Genomic DNA, 20,234 nt, shown 5'->3' on the forward strand with positions numbered 1-20,234 from the left:
CCGCCAGATTCATGTCGCGGCCAGTCGCGGGGCGAGGTAATGCGAGTCGGGGCGGGGCGGTGCGTGGCCGTTCTGTATGATAATACTATTAGGTACTTATTCTGTGCCATCGCCCACACTGTTAACTGTACATCGTTGGACCTTAATCCTTATGCCTTTTGTAATAAGGTCCACCGATATACAGTTAAGATTGTTGCTGTTTGTACTTTATTACAATTATATTACTTTTAATGATAGTGTATGTTTGCAGTTACTCGTAGGATCCTCGGATACCAGAGAAGCTCCTTCCAAGTCTTCCATACAAACTATGTATGAAGAAGATGACATTCCACAGTACAACAATCCCTATGGAAGTAAGTTAAAATAACCAACTATAAGCCAATTTTATATTTTTTTAGGATATTGCTTTTTAAGGTGTCTCACCACGATAGATTTTAAGGGGCCCACTGAGTAATAGTCCGCCGGACGGTATCGGCCTGTCAGTTGTTCGGAGCTGTCAACTTTTTGTTCTAACTGACAGGCCGATACCGTCCGGGGGACTGTTAATCAGTGGGCCCCTTTACAGTCTTGTTAATCATCCAATATGCATAGCAACAGCAACGCATTCACGAAATAAAAGAACAGTACAAATGGATTATCATACCGAACCAGCTAACACTGCCCTTAAATTAAAGAGTGTGATTTGTTTGGGAAGCAAAATTTATAATAAACTACCTGACACAATTAGAAATAAGGATACCATTGAATTCAAACGTGCATTGATGACATTCTTAACAGATAAATGCCTTTGTATTATTTAATTGTCTCTCAGATTATTTGAATATTTAATTTTTATTTTTTCTCATTTTGACTTTGACATTACGTCTTTTGTATTCTTATTTACTATATAAATTTAAACTTTGACATCCGGGTTTTGATATTATAAAACTAGTATTTCAATGGTAACTGTAGTATATTCAAATGTCATTTAATTCCTTGATATTGATTTCTATTCATATTTTCTGCACATTAGTTTAATTTAGATTTAAGACAACCTATATCTTGGAGTGATTTTAATCTTAAACATACAATAATATGCTTAAAATTTTAATCATTTCTACATATGTACATATGTTTTTTGCATGCCTGTTGGTCAAATATAGCGACAACACTTATTATAAGATTACCATCACTGTATGTACTACCTATATTTGCGAATAAAACATTTTTAATTTGAATTTGAACAGTCAGCAGCTGAAGTTGCTACGCGGCCGAGGTGTTCAAAATTACCTTGACGCGCTCTTATTCTCTTAACAATAAAGTCGCGTCAAGATTATTTTGAACATCTCGCCCGCTTAGCAACTATTGGTGCTGACTGTATCAAGCGGACCAGAGCACCATTAGGTCGTAGTGCATAATTGTTTTCCATCGTATTTTCTCGGAAACGCTCGTATTTGTCATGCTAGTTCAGTCAACCTCAGTACTTTTTGTACCGAGACTGACTGAAATAGCACGACATACGTTCGTACGTTTCCGTGAAAATACGATGGAAAATAATTATGCACTACAACAAAATATTATATACTATAATTGTGATATTTGTTATTTAAACTGTAATATATACAAGCGGTATGCTTTAATAAGTACATTGACCTGACAATTTTGTATCTATTTTATTAAACATACAGAAATGTTCAAGTTCTTACGCTCAACTCAGATGTAAAGCGTCGTGCAACGCCATATCTTTAAACTGAAAAGTCTTTGTTTAACCTTTTGGACGCCAATGACCGATATATCCGCACCGTAGGTTCAACGCCAAAGACCGATCGGTCACAGACCACAGAGCAACATCGACCTACGTGCATATACATAAAGTTCAACTTCAGTTTTGACACTTCAATGATGTGGCGTCTGAGTGACAGCTTTTGTGTTTGACTCGGCGTGGAAAAGGTTAATTAAATTATACTTTTTTATATCTACAGGTTGTCTCCATGCAGTGGGTGCTATAAGCCTGCTGAACCGCTACTGTTCCTGCCTACCCCATGACCAGTTCACCATAATAACCCCCATGTGGATTAAGGAGTCAGTTAACAACCATATGGGACATTATGCGGGAATAGTTGTCACTATTATCATGCCCATTGCTTGCCCTGTCAAAGAACCAATTAAGGTAAATTAAATAATAATAAAAACGAATATTTATTTAGATTTATATCGCCATATATATGTAGTCCCAAGTTATTACTACAAAAAGTAACTGTAATAAACATTTACATAGAATAAAATATTTTTAATTGATATTACTCAGTAAACCCCATAAATTACCTGTTTTACTCACACAGTTATAATACATCGTGTTTTTTTTTATTTCCGTTAATTTCGAGGGTGCACTCACTGTTCCTGAGCTTAAATCAAGTAACTTTCTCAAAGACACCGATATTCTAATTAACTCCATTTCGGAGATAACCAATTTTTTTTTTCCTATAAGGCCTCTACAAGCGTGTACACTTGCCTTAGGGCCGGTTTACATATTGATTAGTGTTTAGAATGAGTTCATACATTTGCTACTAAACTTAATTACAATCTCGGTCGATCGATGTTCGAAATGACATTGATATGTCACAGATTTCAATTGTTTGGTTGAGTTAAATGTAAAGCCCGTGTTACAACAACGCTTTATACTACATTTAATTAGTTTTTAAACTAAATTTTTAGGGTTCCGTAGCCAAATGGCAAAAAACGGAACCCTTATAGATTCGTCATGTCTGTCTGTCTGTCCGTCTGTCCGTCTGTCCGTCCGTATGTCACAGCCACTTTTCTCCGAAACTATAAGAACTATACTGTTGAAACTTGGTAAGTAGATGTATTCTTTGAACCGCATTAAGATTTTCACACAAAAATAGAAAAAAAAACAATAAATTTTTGGGGTTCCCCATACTTCGAACTGAAACTAAAATTTTTTTTTTTCATCAAACCCATACGTGTGGGGTATCTATGGATAGGTCTTCAAAAATGATATTGAGGTTTCTAATATCATTTTTTTCTAAACTGAATAGTTTGCGCGAGAGACACTTCCAAAGTGGTAAAATGTGTGTCCCCCCCCCTGTAACTTCTAAAATAAGAGAATGATAAAACTAAAAAAAATATATGATGTACATTACCATGTAAACTTCCACCGAAAATTGGTTTGAACGAGATCTAGTAAGTAGTTTTTTTTTTTTATACGTCATAAATCGCCTAAATACGGAACCCTTCATGGGCGAGTCCGACTCGCACTTGGCCGCTTTTTTATTTTTTTGTAAAAAAAACAAAAAAAAATTTTTTTTGAAAATTAACTATGCCATTTAGTTCTCTTAAACGTACTTAACCATACCCCGAAGTTAACGGAATTCAATAAAAACACGGTGTATAATTACTTCCAGGTTCGGAACCGATACTGAGTGCCTACCGCGAAAACCGAAATTCGCAAATTGCGGGGGTCTTTCTCTTTTACTCCAATGCAGGCGTAATTAGAGTGCCAGAGAAAGATGCCCGCAATTGGCGAATTTCGATTTTCGCGGTTATATTCCTGTATTTAATTCATCTATTTTTAGCATTATTTCTTATAGGGCAAGCCCTACTTAAACCTGAAGACAGCTAAGCGATCAGCAGCGCTCAATGCCTGCATAAGACTGCATCAGGAGGGCGAACTAGACCGAGTGACCATGCTGCCTCGAAATTATGGGTATGATGTTTTATTTTATCTATTATTGGACTCGTTCAATCGGTTATCTAATATCATCGGGTGACAAGTAAAAGTCACTAAGTACTATCAAAAAATTAAAGTAACAATGCACTTTATTACACTTGTAACACGGTTTATTGTCCAATAATTTCAATGATGTTAGTTAGTGACTTTTACTTGTCACCCGACGATATTTAACTTGTAAGCCAGTACGGATATGACGGTCATTTTTGTCTACGTGACAGCGTGATAAAACGGTGTCCGTCACTTTCTATCCCGTGGAGTTAAAGAGTGACAGCTATTTTATCACGTGCATAAAGCGATCCATAATACGCCTGCAGGGGTAGACTAAGGGTAATCGACATTGCGCGCCTTACATATGATGTCACCCGACACGTCCAGCGAAGGCCGGAAACATCGTGGCACTTCACCCAACGTTGCTGGCGACACGTGTCGTGGGAAAAATTGGCCCTAGTCTATCTATTATTCATAAAGATAGAGTCGATAATCCGTTGAACCTTCAAGATAGTTCTAACGACTTTTTACTCCCGTTTTGTTTTCAGTGATTTGCGGTAAACCCAACAATTATTTTGTTTTCTTAAGTATGCTGTTAATTAAGTAGATGGGGCAAAATAAAAACGAACCATTATAATTGAGGAATCGAGCGCAAAGAGCTGGCGAAAATTCCCCCTTTCTGCTTGGGCTCGCTAGTATTGGCATATTAGTGCGAGCGAATTGTATAGAAAGTAAGCTTCGCAGACATTAGCGAATATGTCAATGTGAAACTCGTGGAAAGGCTACCAGTCGTATTTCTCAACCGATTCTTATGAAATGTTTCACAATATTCGATTTTTTTTTGTCAATTCAGTTTTTGGATTTTTTTATACTAAATTATTCTAAATAATGGGGGTTCACGAGTTTTACAGCGCAGAGATCCAGCAGATATACGAGTATAATTAATTATTGGTTCTAGATTTTTTTATACTTATGATATAGATAGAGAATACAGAAAATAATTACAGTGTTAGTTAACAAACATATCATGGAGGGTATTCTAATTTTTTATGAAAATAGAATATTTACAAAGTTAGGGCCTATGAATTTGACCTATTGTTTTTGTACAGTAAAGTGGACTTTGATGTCCCGGACATAAAGTCGTGTTTCTTAAACTGGCCGTGGGACGACGAAGACGATGACGACGAAGGTGCGTCGCATAAGGCAGGGACTAAGAAGAGAATGCGGAAGCATGATAAAGTGGTGAGTTTTATAACCATTTGTAAAAAACCGGCCAAGTGCGAGTCGGACTCGCGCACGGAGGGTTCCGCACCATCAACAAAAAATAGAGGAAAACAAGCAAAAAAACGGTCACCCATCCAAGTACTGACCCCGCCCGACGTTGCTTAACTTCGGTCAATAATCACGTTTGTTGTATGGGAGCCCCACTTAAATCTTTATTTTATTCTGTTTTTAGTGTTTGTTGTTATAGCGGCAACAGAAATACATCATCTGTGAAAATTTCAACTGTCTAGCTATCACGGTTCGTGAGATACAGCCTGGTGACAGACGGACGGACGGACGGACGGACAGACGGACAGCGGAGTCTTAGTAATAGGGTCCCGTTTTTACCCTTTGGGTACGGAACCCTAAAAAAACACATTTTCTGAGTAAATGAAGACTCGTTTATGCAAAATCGAATCATATTACTTTGAAACAAAGTTCAAAATCATGTGGGAAATATATTACATCTGCCTTATAAAGGCTTAAACTGAAATATGTGCACAATGCTACAGGATATTTTTAACATAGTTAGGCCTTGGTATGCGGTTGACGCAGTATGCCGTGTTAATCGTCACATTGTATAGGATGACAGCGACATTTTTGACGAACTTGACACTACACAGCAAACGAAAGTAACCAGAGATCATGCATTTATTTAAACTGAGTAAACGAAGCATTAAATTATTTCGTAGCTTCGGCTTCGATGTTTGTTGGTACAATAACCTGTTGTCAGGCATCTTGACACATAGATGTACGTAGTGCAAAATTATTTTCCATCGTATTTTCACGGAAACGTACGAATGTGCCTTGCTATTTCAGTCAGTCTCGGTACAAAGAGTACTGAGGTTGACTGAAGTAGCATGACATACGAACGCTTCCGAGAAAATACGATGGAAAACGGGCGTATGCGTGTCATTGCATTGATCTTAGCGTTCGTTTATAGATTAATTTCTTGTCTATTTACTGATGCGCTATTTATTGGTTTCCAGTTCCCATTATACCTATCCGGATCCATGGCCGACAGCCAGCAGTATTATTTGCACGTAATTAAACTGAAAATCGGTTTCGAAAGACCTCAAGAAACTCGCGAGCGTGCGCTCTACGACCTTTTACTTAGAGACGAGGGCTATGGATTCATAACGCCTGAAGCGATCCCCAAAATATGCCAGTTTCCGATGTTTTTGGCGGTCGGGGATGTAATGGTGAATGTGCATATGAATTATGCGGTTATACCGCTTAATAGTGATATGGTGGATCTTATAAAAAGGTGAGATAGTTTGTTAATAGGTGCTTCCAGATTTGGTGAATGCGCGGCTAACAGCGTATGCGAATAGCACGCACGCTACACATCGTACCAGTGGTATTTCCCTGAGACGCTTAACTCCTGGCTGCTCTGAGCAGTAATTAAAGACAGTAAAAAAAAATCTGTACGTAGTTTCAGTTTAATCTAATCTGTGATCGTACTACGAAATGCACCCGACGAGATAGCGAACGTTTTGCAATGGTGAGCCAGATGCGGATTCGCCAGATCTGAATGCACCGAAGCAAGGTGATTTTAGTTTTTTTAAATTCTGTTTGTAGAAAAAGTTGAATTGTTGTCTATGAGATGAAAGCTTCACGCATCTTTTTTAACATTGATCGGTTTGTCAATGTTCGTAGATGTAGGTACATCCCGTGTGAATAAAATGATTGCGTACTTATTTTAATCGTTGATCGCTTATGTAAACTCAGCTAAGTGAAAATGTTAATTTTAGTGGTATTTTATTTCTTCAATAACATAACTTAACATTATTAACTCCCTGTAGTTCCAAACCTCCAAAGTAGGTTTATTAATTTGTTGTACAGTCGCCATCAGATATATCGGGGCGGCCAAGGCGCTCACAAATATCTGAACACGCCTCTATTGTCAGGGCGTTAGAGTGCGTGTTTAGATATTTGAGCACCTCGGCCGCTCCGATATATCTGATGGCGACTGTATGTTCAATTGTTCACGTTGTATATATTTATTAATTATCATAGCTAATAATCTACATAAATGTAGATTATTATCATAGCTAATAATCTACATAAATGTAGATTTTGCTAAGTTATTGGCCATAAAATGGTACTTTTCTTGAAATAAAAAGGTATTTTTTCAGGTTCCACTTCTTCGTCTTCGACCAAGTCCTCGAGATTGCGAAAAAGTTCCTGATGTACGACGGCACAGTGAACAACCTCTTCGTGGTGCCAGTTAAAGGCAGCGGCGGTGGCTACGACATCGACTGGGATGTCATGCAGAAATATAAGGAGGTCCCTCCGGTACCGGTCTCAGGGCCACCTTACGAGGTATAGTACACATTTTTTGAAGTGAGCTTGTTCACTTATATAGTTTGTAGCTTTCTAGTAGAGCCCGAAGGCTTATCCTATTGTCTATTGTTCAGTAAAACCGCACTTGCTATAGTTTGTAGCTTTCTAGTAGACCCCGAAGGCTTATCCTATTGTCTATTGTTCAGTAAAACCGCACGTGCTACTTACCTGCAAAAAAGGGTCCTAATTATTCTATTTGGCACCTGAGCGCGGGCTAGTCCAACGCTCAAAAAACCAGTGTAGGTGCGCTCTCCGATAACGCGCCTTTGTTACGCATCTCGATGACACATTTTAGACTGGTTCTGTAACGTTCGACTCGCCGGCACTCAGTAACCGAAGTAGGTACCGATTTTTTATGCAGGTGGTTGTGGCACGTGGCACGAGCGGTTTTACTAACAATAGACAATAGGATTAGCCGTCGGGGTCTATTAGAAAGCTACAAACTATACCTGTACTAATAGTGGCATTGTTTTATTACAATGCTATTATCTGCTTTTGTTCTCGTAGGCGCCAACTGGTTTACTTACAAAATAAGTTACAAGTACATTGCATGTATATTGAATTTTTAACCTTATTCGTTGTCGAATAGGGCTTAAATGCTTTAAAAAGATAATATCATATTCAATCTTTTGTAAAGTCATATCCACCTTAGCCACGACAGGGAAGTAGTCCGGTGCAAATGTAAAAAAAGTTATGTTAGCCATTATTTAGTTAGTGTACTTTGTAGTCTATTGTATAAGAAATAGAGTCGTTAATCTATACTAACATTTCAAGGCGGTTATAATCTGCTTTTGACTACGCGGTAGTTATCCTAATTTGTGGTTTACCACTCAATGGCATTGTATTCTTGAGACTCTGAGTAAACTAGCTCAGTTGAAAAGATTTACACTATACGTGCCTATGTATTTTAACTATTGCGTTTTTAGGAAATATCAGACGCTTATTTCACCACGGTGAGAAGTGAGACCAGATACTGACGATTTGTTATACATTTCCGGTTCGATAAGTAAAGACGCTACGGCGAATTCAGGCGAAAGTCGAGTGACAAATAATGTGAGGTCGATGGCTTTTTCCCTAAGGTTGGTATTCGACCTGTCCAATTTCCTGGTCTAATGTGCATTGCGTCTCACTCTCTCACTTAGCAAAATGAGAGACGCAAATATATATTGGACAGGTAACCTAGGTTGGTCTTTGAAACTTCAACGTACGAGGGGCGTTCAAAATATTCTCGGTATTGATATCTTACAACCTCTTCTAAAATTTCTTTCGTTACTGGCCGCTAAGGTTTATTCATTGACATTAAAAAAAAGTATAATTCGAACCGAGATGTTCTTTTGTTTTTCTGCAATTGCTGAACAAACATGAACATCATGTGGGAATTGACAATGTTAACTAAATTAGAACATCGATGCGTGATAAAATTCTTGACAAAACATGGTAAAAATCAAAAAACCATAAAAGAGGAAATGGATTGTGTTTACCGTGAGTCTGCTCCTTCTTTATCTACCATTCAAAAGTGGTCAAGCGAGTTTAAACGTGGAAGGGAGAGTGTTGAAGACGACCCTAGACCTGGCCGGCCTGTAGTAGCTACTTCACAAGAAAATATTGATAAAGTGGAAAAACTTATATTGGAAGATGGTCGAGTGAAGGTAAAATCTATAGCACAAGTAACCAATCTCTCTATTGGTACCGTACATGATATTATCCATGACCATCTTAATATGTCAAAAGTAAGTGCAAGATGGGTTCCGCGAATGCTGACTCGGCTTCAAAAAGACATGCGTGTAGCTTGTTGTTCCGATTTTATTGACCTGTGCGGTGAAAATCCTGATGAGGTGCTGCAAAGAATAGTTACTGGAGATGAAACCTGGGTTCATCATTATGACCCAGAGAGTAAACAAGAGTCCATGCAGTGGCACATTAAGGGTTCAGCTCATCCCAAGAAGTTCAAGGTCATCCCTTCAGCTGGCAAGGTCATGGCCACGATATTTTGGGATTGTGAAGGAGTATTACTGATCGATTATAAAGAAAAAGGTGTAAATATCACAGGACAGTACTACGCTAACATTCTACGTCAATTAAAGGATGCAATCAAAGAAAAGAGGCGAGGAAAGTTAACCAAAGGTGTTATGCTTCTGCATGACAACGCCCCTGTCCATACTGCTCATATTGCCAAGGCAGCTATTGTTGAATGTGGGTTTGAAACTGTTACTCACCCACCGTATAGTCCGGACTTAGCCCCCAGCGACTTCTTTTTGTTCCCCAATCTTAAAAAGGATCTGCGTGGAAATAAATTTTCCGATGATGAAGCATTGAAGGCGGCAGTGGAGGAGCATTTTTACACCAAAGATAAAAAATATTTTTATGCAGGATTAAAAAAAATAATTGATCGATCTTTTAAGTGTATGAACATAGGGGGGGAGTACATTGAAAAATAAAAATATCAAACTTTTCGTACTTGTTTGTTTTCATTCTCATACCGAGAATATTTTGAATACCCCTCGTACACATACAATAGACGATTCCTTAAGTGTTCTATCAATACGTCTTTGGTAAACTTGTTTTTTTTTGTCCTCACAGGAAAGGAAAGCACTGAAAGTGACGCAAGAAGATTACCATTATTCTGTGGTGACACCCTGGTACCGGGGCGCTATCTTGCCTAGCCGGTAAGATCCTTAGAAAATTATACATATTCAAGTTTTAAGCGTCACCAGAACCATAACATTGCATTGTTACCAAAGTTATATAAAGGCAGTTGTCTTAAACTTTGGATTCCTCCGAAAGCGGTGCCGTCATATAGCGGCCGTCATATAGCGGCCGCAAAAGACGGCCGTCTTTACGGTGACAACATGTGGAAAGTACCACTGCGTCATAACACACCGTCAGCCACCAAGGTCAAAGCGGCAAATTTGAAAAATGTAGGCGCGAAGGGATATCGTCCCATAGAAAATTTGAATTTCGCGCCTTTTTCTACTGACAAGATTTGCTTGACCATCTATAATTTACTTGGAGGTTGAAATATCATCAGAAGAGGAAAATAATCGTAGTACGGAAGATCATTTATTCAAATCTCGTGTCATTTATTCAAAATGGCTTCACCCCTATCTAATAAAACGTTCACGAAACTATCGACACCGTCATGACGGCCGTCATCCAAATGACGGCACCGCTTTTTTACGTTACGTTGACAATCAACGCCGTCTAGGAAACCGCGCCATCTTGTTTACATAGACAACGTTCTAGTGACGTCATTCACCGCTATATAGCGTCCGCTATATGACGGCACCGCTTTCGGAGGAATCCAAAGCTTTAGTGATATTAGCGTAGTCCCGGGGTAACGCTGGTTCGATTCCACACAAAGTTCACCCACAGGACATCCTGGGGTCCTAGCCAAGATGACAATCGTACATCAACAAACGCCCATCGAAAATAAAAAATATATCGGGATGACAGATGCAACGAGAAGTCACGTGATCATTACCATAAACGATTTCACTTTCGATTGGCGTTGTCTATCAACGATAGTTACTTGGTCCTTTCCTGATTTTTTCTGTAGTATATTAGATATATTTGTGACGTTCCACGAGTAAAGGTACGCTATTATGAATGGCGCTCCAATACTAATTAACAACGTAACGTAAGCGCCGATACCATGAGGTACGTTTACCCGTAGGACGTCACATTTGATCTTAATATAACAAAATCAAATATATCTAAAGTTAAACTAACCTGCTTAACCTTTTGGACGCCAATGACCGATATATACGCACCGCAGGTCCAACGCCAAAGACGTATTAATCGGTCATAGCCCACATAGCAACATAGACCTAGGTGCATATGCATAAAGTTCAATTTCAGTTTTGACACTTCGGTGACGTGGCGTCTGAGAGACAGCTTTTGTGTTTGACACGGCGTCGAAAAGGTTAATTTACAACATACGTCTTACGTTTCACTAGGTACGTAGTGTCGAAAGTGATAGAGTACATGACGCCAAAGTCCGCCTTTGACGACTCTTCGTACGATACCTACGAGCAATACTACTCTGCGAAATACAACCTGGAGATTGTTGGCAGGAAGGACCAGCCGTTGCTTGAGGTTAGTTTATATTGAGATTATCTAAATTAGTTGAGCGGTTTAAGCATGAAGCATTTATGTACATATAATATTAGTATTCAAATTTTGCTTGCGCAGGCAAGGAGTCATGTCATACACACGTTCAGTTATACCTGCACAAATGAACTGTGCAGGCATAACCATCGGTTATAACCTAGCGTATGTGGTCGGTTTTATATGACGAAATTGTTGAGGCCTGGCGCGGATGTTTTGTTTGGCTGGGGGTGGCAATGAATGTGTTAATAAAGACGTTTTCAAATTTGTACGGATATGTTGATGCAAGAAGCGCTAGTGGCCTAACGATAAGAGCGTGCGACTTGCAATCCGGAGGTCGCGGGTTCGAACCCCGGCTCGTACCAATGAGTTTTTCGGAATTTATGTACGAAATATCATTTGATATTTACCAGTCGCTTTTCGGTGAAGGAAAACATCGTGAGGAAACCGGACTAATCCCAATACGGGCCTAGTTTACCCTCTGGGTTGGAAGGTCAGATGGCAGTCGCTTTCGTAAAAACTAGTGCCCACGCCAATTACTGGGATTAGTTGCCAAGCGGACCCCAGGCTCCCATGAGCCGTGGCAAAAATGCCGGGACAACGCGAGGAAGATGAGATGATGATGTTGATGCGATTATCGACGTGATAATGACGGGATAAAGCAACCCTCTCCTTCAATGGCGCGATGTGCAAAGTGATCATGTTCTTATCAGGCTGATAACTGCACCCATCATTCGTCCGTTGATCCACAAATTTTTGAAGTGAAACTTCTTTAGCGGCGCTGGGAACTTTTTGAGGTGGGGAAAAAATGATAAACTCGAGACAGCGTAAGGGGATATCGTGACCGTAAGGGGCGTAAGGCGATCACGTGACCGTAAGCCCCGTAAGGTGGCCACTCATAATTTAAATGCCATTTAAATCAAAGAAAAACTCAATGTTATTTGACATTTATGTTGCGGACTCCTTTTCAAGACTTTACCTATGTTCAAATAATTTGACGTTGTCATGGCAGTATGTAAATAAACATGTCAATGAAAAAGTGTGATCTTATTTGAGAATGATAATAATATATAATAAATAAATAGAATACCTCCGCTAAACGTATGTATCGTGTTACCGGGCGTCGGTAACATAGTGAGGTGGGTTTTCACTTCTATCGGCACTCCCGGAGTGCAACCGTTGTTGCTTGTTTCAGGTTTGCAACATAACCACACGCATGAACTGCCTCCTACCCCGAGCGCCCACCATCAAAGCCTTCACAGACAAACAGAAAAAGCTAATCTCGGTCTCGCAGGGCGACGACAAACCGAAAAGTTTCACGGAGATCTTCATACCGGAGTTCTGTGTGAAATACGACTATCCGGGCGTGCTGTGGTACAAAGCGACGATGCTGCCTAGCATTATACACAGGTGAATACTCTAAGAACAATAGTATTTTGTGTTACAAGGGATCAAAATGATATATTTCCGTCAAGGGCGTACATTGAATCCTGAATGAAGCGATGGATTCTAAAGTAGAATCCTGAGTGTAATGAGGGATTCAAGTGTTAACGCCCTAGACGAAATAATTTTGATACCGTGTGACACATACTGTTTTTCACATCAACTATGAGGAAAATAAAAAAATCTTAGTGTTGACACAATCTGATGCTCAAACAGATTATTTAAGCTAAAAAAATAATGTGCAAAAAAATTTAAAAATAGTGTGCTAGAACAGAAAAGTGTTACTTGGATCCCTCCTAGCAGGGAGGAAAAGCGCCACTTTGATCCCTCCTAGCAGGGAAGAAAAGCTGTTTTCCGAATAGGTGGTGTGAAAAAGCTCTTTTCCGAATAGGTGGTGTGAAAACTAAATTACTTTCTATCCTCGTGCCAAGCTTCGTATAGCCAAGGAAGATTGAATCTTGTTGTATTTTCGATTGGGTTGAATTTCAATTGTTCTAAAATTTTACGAGACAAATTAATTGTAATTATGGTTGTCATTCCATCGAAACTGAGTGTACGTCGTAATGTACATTGGGCGGCACGAGCCTATGATTTTTTTTAAATTTGTTTATTTTAAGTAAACACACTACTATACCTTATACATATACAATTTTTTTATCACTATTAAGTAACTTACTGATTTATTTTATTTCAGAGTTCACATGTTACTGATTGCGTACGACCTACGCGCTGAAATCACAAAATACACTAAATATGGACGAGTCCATTTACCACAAGGTGCTTAATTAAAATATACAAACTTATTGATAGATATAGTATTGCACGTAATATCTTCGTGCCCATCGTTTGTGTCACAAAAGTATCAGTGCCATTCATTACATTTTTCTCACTATCTTTCTATATCCCTAGTGCGAGACCTAAAACTATTACTTAGTCTTCTGGATGTCCAACCGTGTAACCATATTGTATGAGAAGAGAATTGACAAATATTTGTATATACATTAACTCACATTTATAGACGGGTCTATCGCGAATTTATTACCATCAATACGACCAGTGAAACCTGTGTCGAAATGTCGGTAAATAAAGGTAATAAAATAAATTCGCGATAGACCCGTCTACTATAAATGTGATTGTGAGTCAATGTGTCCAAAACGCGAAAGTTTAAATATTAAATATTTGTATATTCTTAGGCGAGGAATGGGAGCCAATAGCGATAAACCTACCAGTCGCGATGAAATCACTGCAGGCGCAAGTTGAAGAGCCTACGACTATCAACAGTATCGACAGGTGATATATTAAGCCTTACTTTATACTATACTTACAGAACATAGACTAGGGCATTTTCGCATAGAAAGTGGTGCTTTATTAATTAAAAAAAGTACTTTACAAGAATAACTTCTAAGATAATTATTGGGTAACTCTTTGAGGGACAAAAACAAGTAAAAAAAGTGTAAGCCCTTAAGATGCTGTACCTACTGTGCTGTATGTTCTTTGCTCTAGAAAAGTCATACAAAATCCGCAAACCAGCATTCGGTCCGCCTGATGGTAAGCAGTCTCCGTACACTATGTACGCCTGCAACTCCAGAGCGTTGCCGGCCCTAACACTCCGCACCTCAGATCATAGAAGTAAGGAGATTTATAACGAAGCATAATTTCAACGAGACTCGGTGTCTCCAACTGTTCCCCACCACATCATTGAGGGCGTAGCCAGACAACCAACTCACGCGCTGTGATTGGCCGAACCGCGTGGGGTAAAGGACAAGAGCGGCGACGCTAGAGAGTAGGACAAGTCGATAAATTTACAACAGCTATCGATATTTTGTATTATGTTCTAAACATGATTTTATTGTTTTGGCATTAAAATATTTTAAGTAATAATTGCCATTGACTTAATTTATATACCTTTAAACATTTGACCTTATTTGCGAGCTAAAATTTTTAAGGTACGATTAAGGTTAACCTACCTATAATATTATTCGGTCCATAAAGTTCTGTCACAAAGGTTTCTACTGATAGAATGTAATACAAAGCTTTTAATGAAAAAATAGCAATGATTCGAACGCTTGTTATATGTTTATCAAAACGTACCTAACATAATTGGTATATAATTTAGTAACGATTTTATTTACTGTTTGTTTATATTACTTTGGGATTGTCGTTAGACGCGAGCCGTCACCTGCATTGTGAAAAATTAAACGCCACAAAAAGGAGTAAAAATCAGTGTTAAATTAATAAAATAGTTACAATTGTATTTTTTAATGAACCTAATTTATTATAGCATATTTCGTCACCCGAATCCGAATATTAGCTACATAGAGCTATGAAGAACTGCGAAAGAAAATATGTTAAATTATATTGTAAGTTAGGTATGCACTATTAAATAAGCTTTAAAATCATATACGAATAATAATAAACACTCTATACCTATATTTTTGTTATTAGTAAAAATCTTTGTGATATACTATTATTTAAACTTATTTATATTTACTCGTCATATAAATGAGGAGGGGTAAAAAGTGTGTCAAGGATAATATATTTGACAAGTATGAACATATTTGATCATACCTAGTGCAGTTATTTAAATCGTTGCTAAGAACCTAACTTTAATACCTGTACTTATAGGTATAAACTACAATGTAATAAATAATATTTAAAACAGTTTTTTCTTTGACGTACCTACCTACTGCATTTTTATTAAAAATTTATAGGTATACTACTACAAAATAATAGTAAAATTTTAATTGAAAAATAATTACTTCCATACACACTATATCCAGATATTATTATCGATAACGCTTAAACCTCAATTATGTACGAGCGCCACTCTAGTTCCTTGCGGAAAGAAGGGAACCGGTTAGCGGTCGTACCAAGTAACAATAATGCCGTTGTGGATATCGTTAGCGGCATAATGCATTGCGCCGTTGCCTAGCACACTACAAATAGTTTTCCATGCTAAGCCGTCAATGTAGAATGCATATTCAAATTGCCACGCGTTTGTTTGGCAAAATGGTCCGACTCAGTAAAATCATATGTCACAGGATTCCGTTGCTACACGGGAAACCGGTCGTGGTGGGGGGCCGGCTTAAGCCTCCACCATCTGAATATGTCGCCTTGAAGAAGTCATCACGTCGGGGTCACCAGTTATAGGAATTAACTATCTGGGAGTATATAAATGATAATCCGGAATACTTAATTAGAACGTGTATTTCTCAGTACACAGCCGGGGAACAACTGAGGAGCAAGTCGCGCGGCGGGCATTCCGTATAGCGCGGGGAAATGCTGACCACGTAATCTGTCCCTATAAAATGTGTTGTTTTATTGACTAATACGTTAAAAAAATGTACTCACATGTGGTATGTAACTCCATGATCCCTAAGCACTCCTATTTCGACACGAAACAACGCTACAAACCGGCATTTTACGTAAATTGAAGAGCACATTTTTCTACGACAGCTAAATTGCGACTGTCTTACCGGTCTTACGGCGGAAAGAAAAATGGTCAGCCTGACCATGTTGCGGCGACACGCGCCACGCCTCCGTCAGATATCTAGTACCTTCTATGATCTGAGCTCCGCACCCTCGTTGAACTCTGGCAACCTTACTCGATGGCAGAAAGACAACACTATGAGTAGGGTCTAGTGTTATTTGGCAGCGGTTTTCTGTAAAGGGGTACTTCCCCAGTTGGGTTCCGCTGTAGATCTGGAATGACATCCGAAGTGTTGTGCCCTACCACACAAAGCGAGATGATATTTTATTGATAGTATTTTCCAGGATAAATAACCCCATAGACCCAGAGAACGCTCCTCGCCGGCCAATCGTGTCCATGAAGGAAAGTCTGTATCAACTGCAACAGAAAAAGATAAACAAGGAATATCCTTGGGATGTAAGTATTTATTCATCACACTGGCTCGTAAACTCATTTCAAAAACCGATTTGGTTCATGCAACCCGCCTTTTGACCTGACCCCGTCTTCAAACTCAGACCCGCGAGCCCCTACTTTTAGCCCACTGCCAAGGCTACATACGTACGACCCCCAAAAAAGAAACGGTAGCGCTGAATGCCTAGCGTGGCCCTCGGGTCAACATTTTTAGTGACCCCTGAAACCAAACTCCAATTTAAACTGTTTAGACGACAACGGTTTCACTCACTTGAATTTTTAGTGTTTCGGGCCCTTCGGGGGTCCTTCCTCAGGCGCTCGTGCTCGCGGCTCGTGCAACTCGTGCACTGATCGCGCCGCCCGCCTCGTCGCTCGTAGCGCGCGCGCTGACAGGGCGTGGGGAAGGACGAAAGTTTAATATCGATTAAATCCCAATTTTGCTAAAAAGTGAATTAAAACTAAATTTATCTTATTTTTACTCACAGGCACAAATGGAACCGATCGACATAGAGCGCAACATATCGTCAGTAACTCTCATGGACATAGAATGCTACGACGAATTCGTATCGGCACCTCTGCACGCGCGCGAGGAAATGTCTCAAATGGCGTTCATGCGCTCGCCACCGCGTGTCCCGAACACTTCGGCAGCGGCCATCTTGCCGCCGCCTCTCAAGTGAGCATTGTAATATAGTCTCTATTACTATGACATAAGATGTACTAGCCGTTTGCTTCAAGTTGAGACCAACGCGCGTGAGTAAATGTCTGGAGGATGCTTGATGCTGAGGTATGCTTCCTCGCGTTAATACTTTTAAACCCCCTCTTTTGTTAGTCTAAGATCCCACATATATGGTCGACCTTCATCGATATGTCTGACGGATGAAACTTACATATTATGAACGAAAATATGATCCTGAACATAAATAAATAGGGTTGCCTAAAGAAATATGGTCAAGGCTATTTTTAATTAATTTTTGAAAAAAAAAATTTTTCTTCAAATTTCACCTATCTGTCTGACAAACGAAATAAGTTCCAATGGAAAATATACAATTTGTACAACATAAATCAACTAGGTTGCCTATTTTTTTCCGGTCACTATTATGTGGTTGCCGTGTTAAACACAGGTGAGTTTTTATCGATAATTGCACTCATCTGTCTGACGCTTGAATTATACATCAAAATGATGGTAATTTTATTGCGAATACAGTGGCATAGGGTTGCCTGCAAAAATCCGGTCACAAATAACGGTTGCCAAGCTTTTAAATAAAATAAGAAGGGAAGACTTTTAGCGATAACTCATAAACGGCTTAACTTATCAAGTTTGTTCTAATTTTGTTTGAATGAGTTTTTTAAGCACTATTTTTATGATTTTTTTCATATTTTTTGATAGATTTTTCAAAACTTAGAAGGAATAACCGTTTTTTGTTCTTTCTAAATTATTATTTCCGAAATGATTCATTTTATCAAAAAATTTTGTTTGCAGATCCCTATTAAAGACCTATCCAACGACACCCCTCTTCTCATGGAGTCATGGTCATAGACCTCATATGTACCTAGGTACATCATTCTCACCAACCTCACCATACTAATTTCTCACCAGATACAACGACAAAATCAAACTCCTCTCCCTTAAGCCAACGGGCCGTGGTCCCGAATTACGCGACTTACTCTTCGCACTCACAACGATCAACTCTCACGACACAGCCAACTTGGAACGGGCGGAAACTCTAGGAGATTCCTTCTTGAAGTTCGCTGCCAGCCTGTACTTGTACCACAAGTTCCCGAAGCTGAACGAGGGGCAGCTGACGAATATAAAAGGCAGATTGATTGGTAACAGGTGAGTGAGAAATAAATAATAATATAATGAATAAATAACGACCGGTCTGGCCTAGTGGGTAGTGACCCTGCCTGTGAAGCCGATGGTCCTGGGTTCGAATCCCGGTAAGGGCATTTATTTGTGTGATGAGCACAGATATTTGTTCCTGAGTCATGGGTGTTTTCTATGTATATAAGTATGTATTTATCCATATAAGTATGTATATCGTCGCCTAGCACCCATAGTACAAGCTTTGCTTAGTTTGGGGCTAGGTTGATCTGTGTAAGATGTCCCCTGGTATTTATTTATTTATTTAATTAAATTTAACGTAAATAAGTTTTTGGCAAAAAATTCATTTTTGGTACAAGCTTTTATCGCTGACTGTACTTTTCTTACGACAGACAACTAATACTCATCGAGACAATTCTAAAAACCCCTAACACAATCAGGTTGCGTTGTTTCATCACAGAGTTCATATGGCCACCTCCTGTCTCCATCATCAGATCAGCTCGATGGTACCATAATATTGCATTGTCACCCGACTTACATGTGTATGCAAAATTTCAGCTCAATCGGAAACCGGGAAGTGGATCACATTTAACTTGCAAGATTCCATTACATAGTTACATACAGGTCGACCTAATAAAAGCGTGTTAATAGTATTTTATGCAACCTTTGTTTAAGAGGGGTCAAAAAAGGCGAGTGGCGTGAGTAACAATTTGAGGCGAAGCCGAATATTGTTAATAAAGACGCCACGAGTATTTTTTGACTCGGTTAAACAACGTTGCATACAATACTTTTTGCTACGACCAAGCACTTACTTTTAAATAAAATTGTAAATTTAACAAATATTTTTAATTCAAGAAGTAGCAAAAATGGGAGGGTACGGGCGGGAAAAGAAAGAATGAATGAATGAAATTAAAAAAAAACATGTCCTATGGTTCACTTATTTGTCAGAAATGACATTTAAAATAAGGTTGGCAACACTGTATTTCATTCAATATTTTTTAAGTGGTCATTACACGAAGTATCGTAAAATCGCCAAAAAGATACTGCGTGTAAGCACAAATTCTTTTTTGGGGAATAGACTAAAGACTTGTCTTGACAACTATAAGGTAGGGTTTTAAAGGTGTGTGCACGACCCTTTAAACGACAAATAAAAGTACGGGAGTAGAAAAAAATAATAATCTCACTAGGAGTGAATATTAATTGGACGTTTTCTACAGGAACCTATACTACGCCGGAGAGAAGGTCAAGCTGGGCGGTCGCATGAAGGTCGAACAGTTCAGTCCGAGGAAGGATTTCCTAGTGCCCGGCTTCTTTGCGCCGAGGCAGGTACAGCAGTTCATAGAGGGTTATTGCGTGAGTATCCTGCTTTTTATAGTATGGCACCACACTAAGTATCAAAATAATATGAGTGCCGTATCGCTTCGGGGCGGTCTATCCTCCTACACTACCAAAACGAACGAACGAACGAACGAACTACTATCTAGAATATCAGTGACATTAAATTTGAACCTTAATACTATGACGACACCGGTTGTTTTTCAATATGAATGTTGTACTGGCACGTGCTAACGCTCGAGCTAGCGGCTGTGCGATAATAGAGACAATGGCCTTTGTTTGAAAGATTAACGTTCGAAGCGAAAAGTTCACCTCAGAAG

At 39.1% G+C, this 20,234-nt stretch overlaps 2 protein-coding genes across 2 annotated transcripts in view; one reads left to right on the forward strand and one right to left on the reverse strand.

Moving 5' to 3' along the window:
• LOC134651374 (uncharacterized) overlaps positions 1 to 20,234 on the reverse strand; it is a 222,060-nt gene that overhangs the window by 89,749 nt on the left and 112,077 nt on the right. The gene's annotated exons all lie outside the window — the stretch shown is intronic.
• The window catches only part of LOC134651467 (endoribonuclease Dicer), an 84,771-nt gene that overhangs the window by 16,518 nt on the left and 48,019 nt on the right, over positions 1 to 20,234 (forward strand). The window contains exons 12-26 of the mRNA XM_063506579.1: positions 251 to 353; positions 1,962 to 2,149; positions 3,588 to 3,703; positions 4,828 to 4,960; positions 5,971 to 6,248; positions 7,120 to 7,306; positions 9,908 to 9,993; positions 11,284 to 11,422; positions 12,630 to 12,844; positions 13,572 to 13,654; positions 14,071 to 14,167; positions 16,652 to 16,763; positions 17,243 to 17,430; positions 18,355 to 18,591; positions 19,797 to 19,932. Of these exons, the coding sequence (XP_063362649.1) occupies positions 251 to 353; positions 1,962 to 2,149; positions 3,588 to 3,703; positions 4,828 to 4,960; positions 5,971 to 6,248; positions 7,120 to 7,306; positions 9,908 to 9,993; positions 11,284 to 11,422; positions 12,630 to 12,844; positions 13,572 to 13,654; positions 14,071 to 14,167; positions 16,652 to 16,763; positions 17,243 to 17,430; positions 18,355 to 18,591; positions 19,797 to 19,932 (2,298 nt within the window). The remainder of the gene's footprint in view (positions 1 to 250; positions 354 to 1,961; positions 2,150 to 3,587; positions 3,704 to 4,827; positions 4,961 to 5,970; positions 6,249 to 7,119; positions 7,307 to 9,907; positions 9,994 to 11,283; positions 11,423 to 12,629; positions 12,845 to 13,571; positions 13,655 to 14,070; positions 14,168 to 16,651; positions 16,764 to 17,242; positions 17,431 to 18,354; positions 18,592 to 19,796; positions 19,933 to 20,234) is intronic.

This window comes from Cydia amplana, chromosome 10, assembly GCF_948474715.1.
Source record: "Cydia amplana chromosome 10, ilCydAmpl1.1, whole genome shotgun sequence".
Lineage (NCBI taxonomy): Eukaryota > Metazoa > Arthropoda > Insecta > Lepidoptera > Tortricidae > Cydia > Cydia amplana.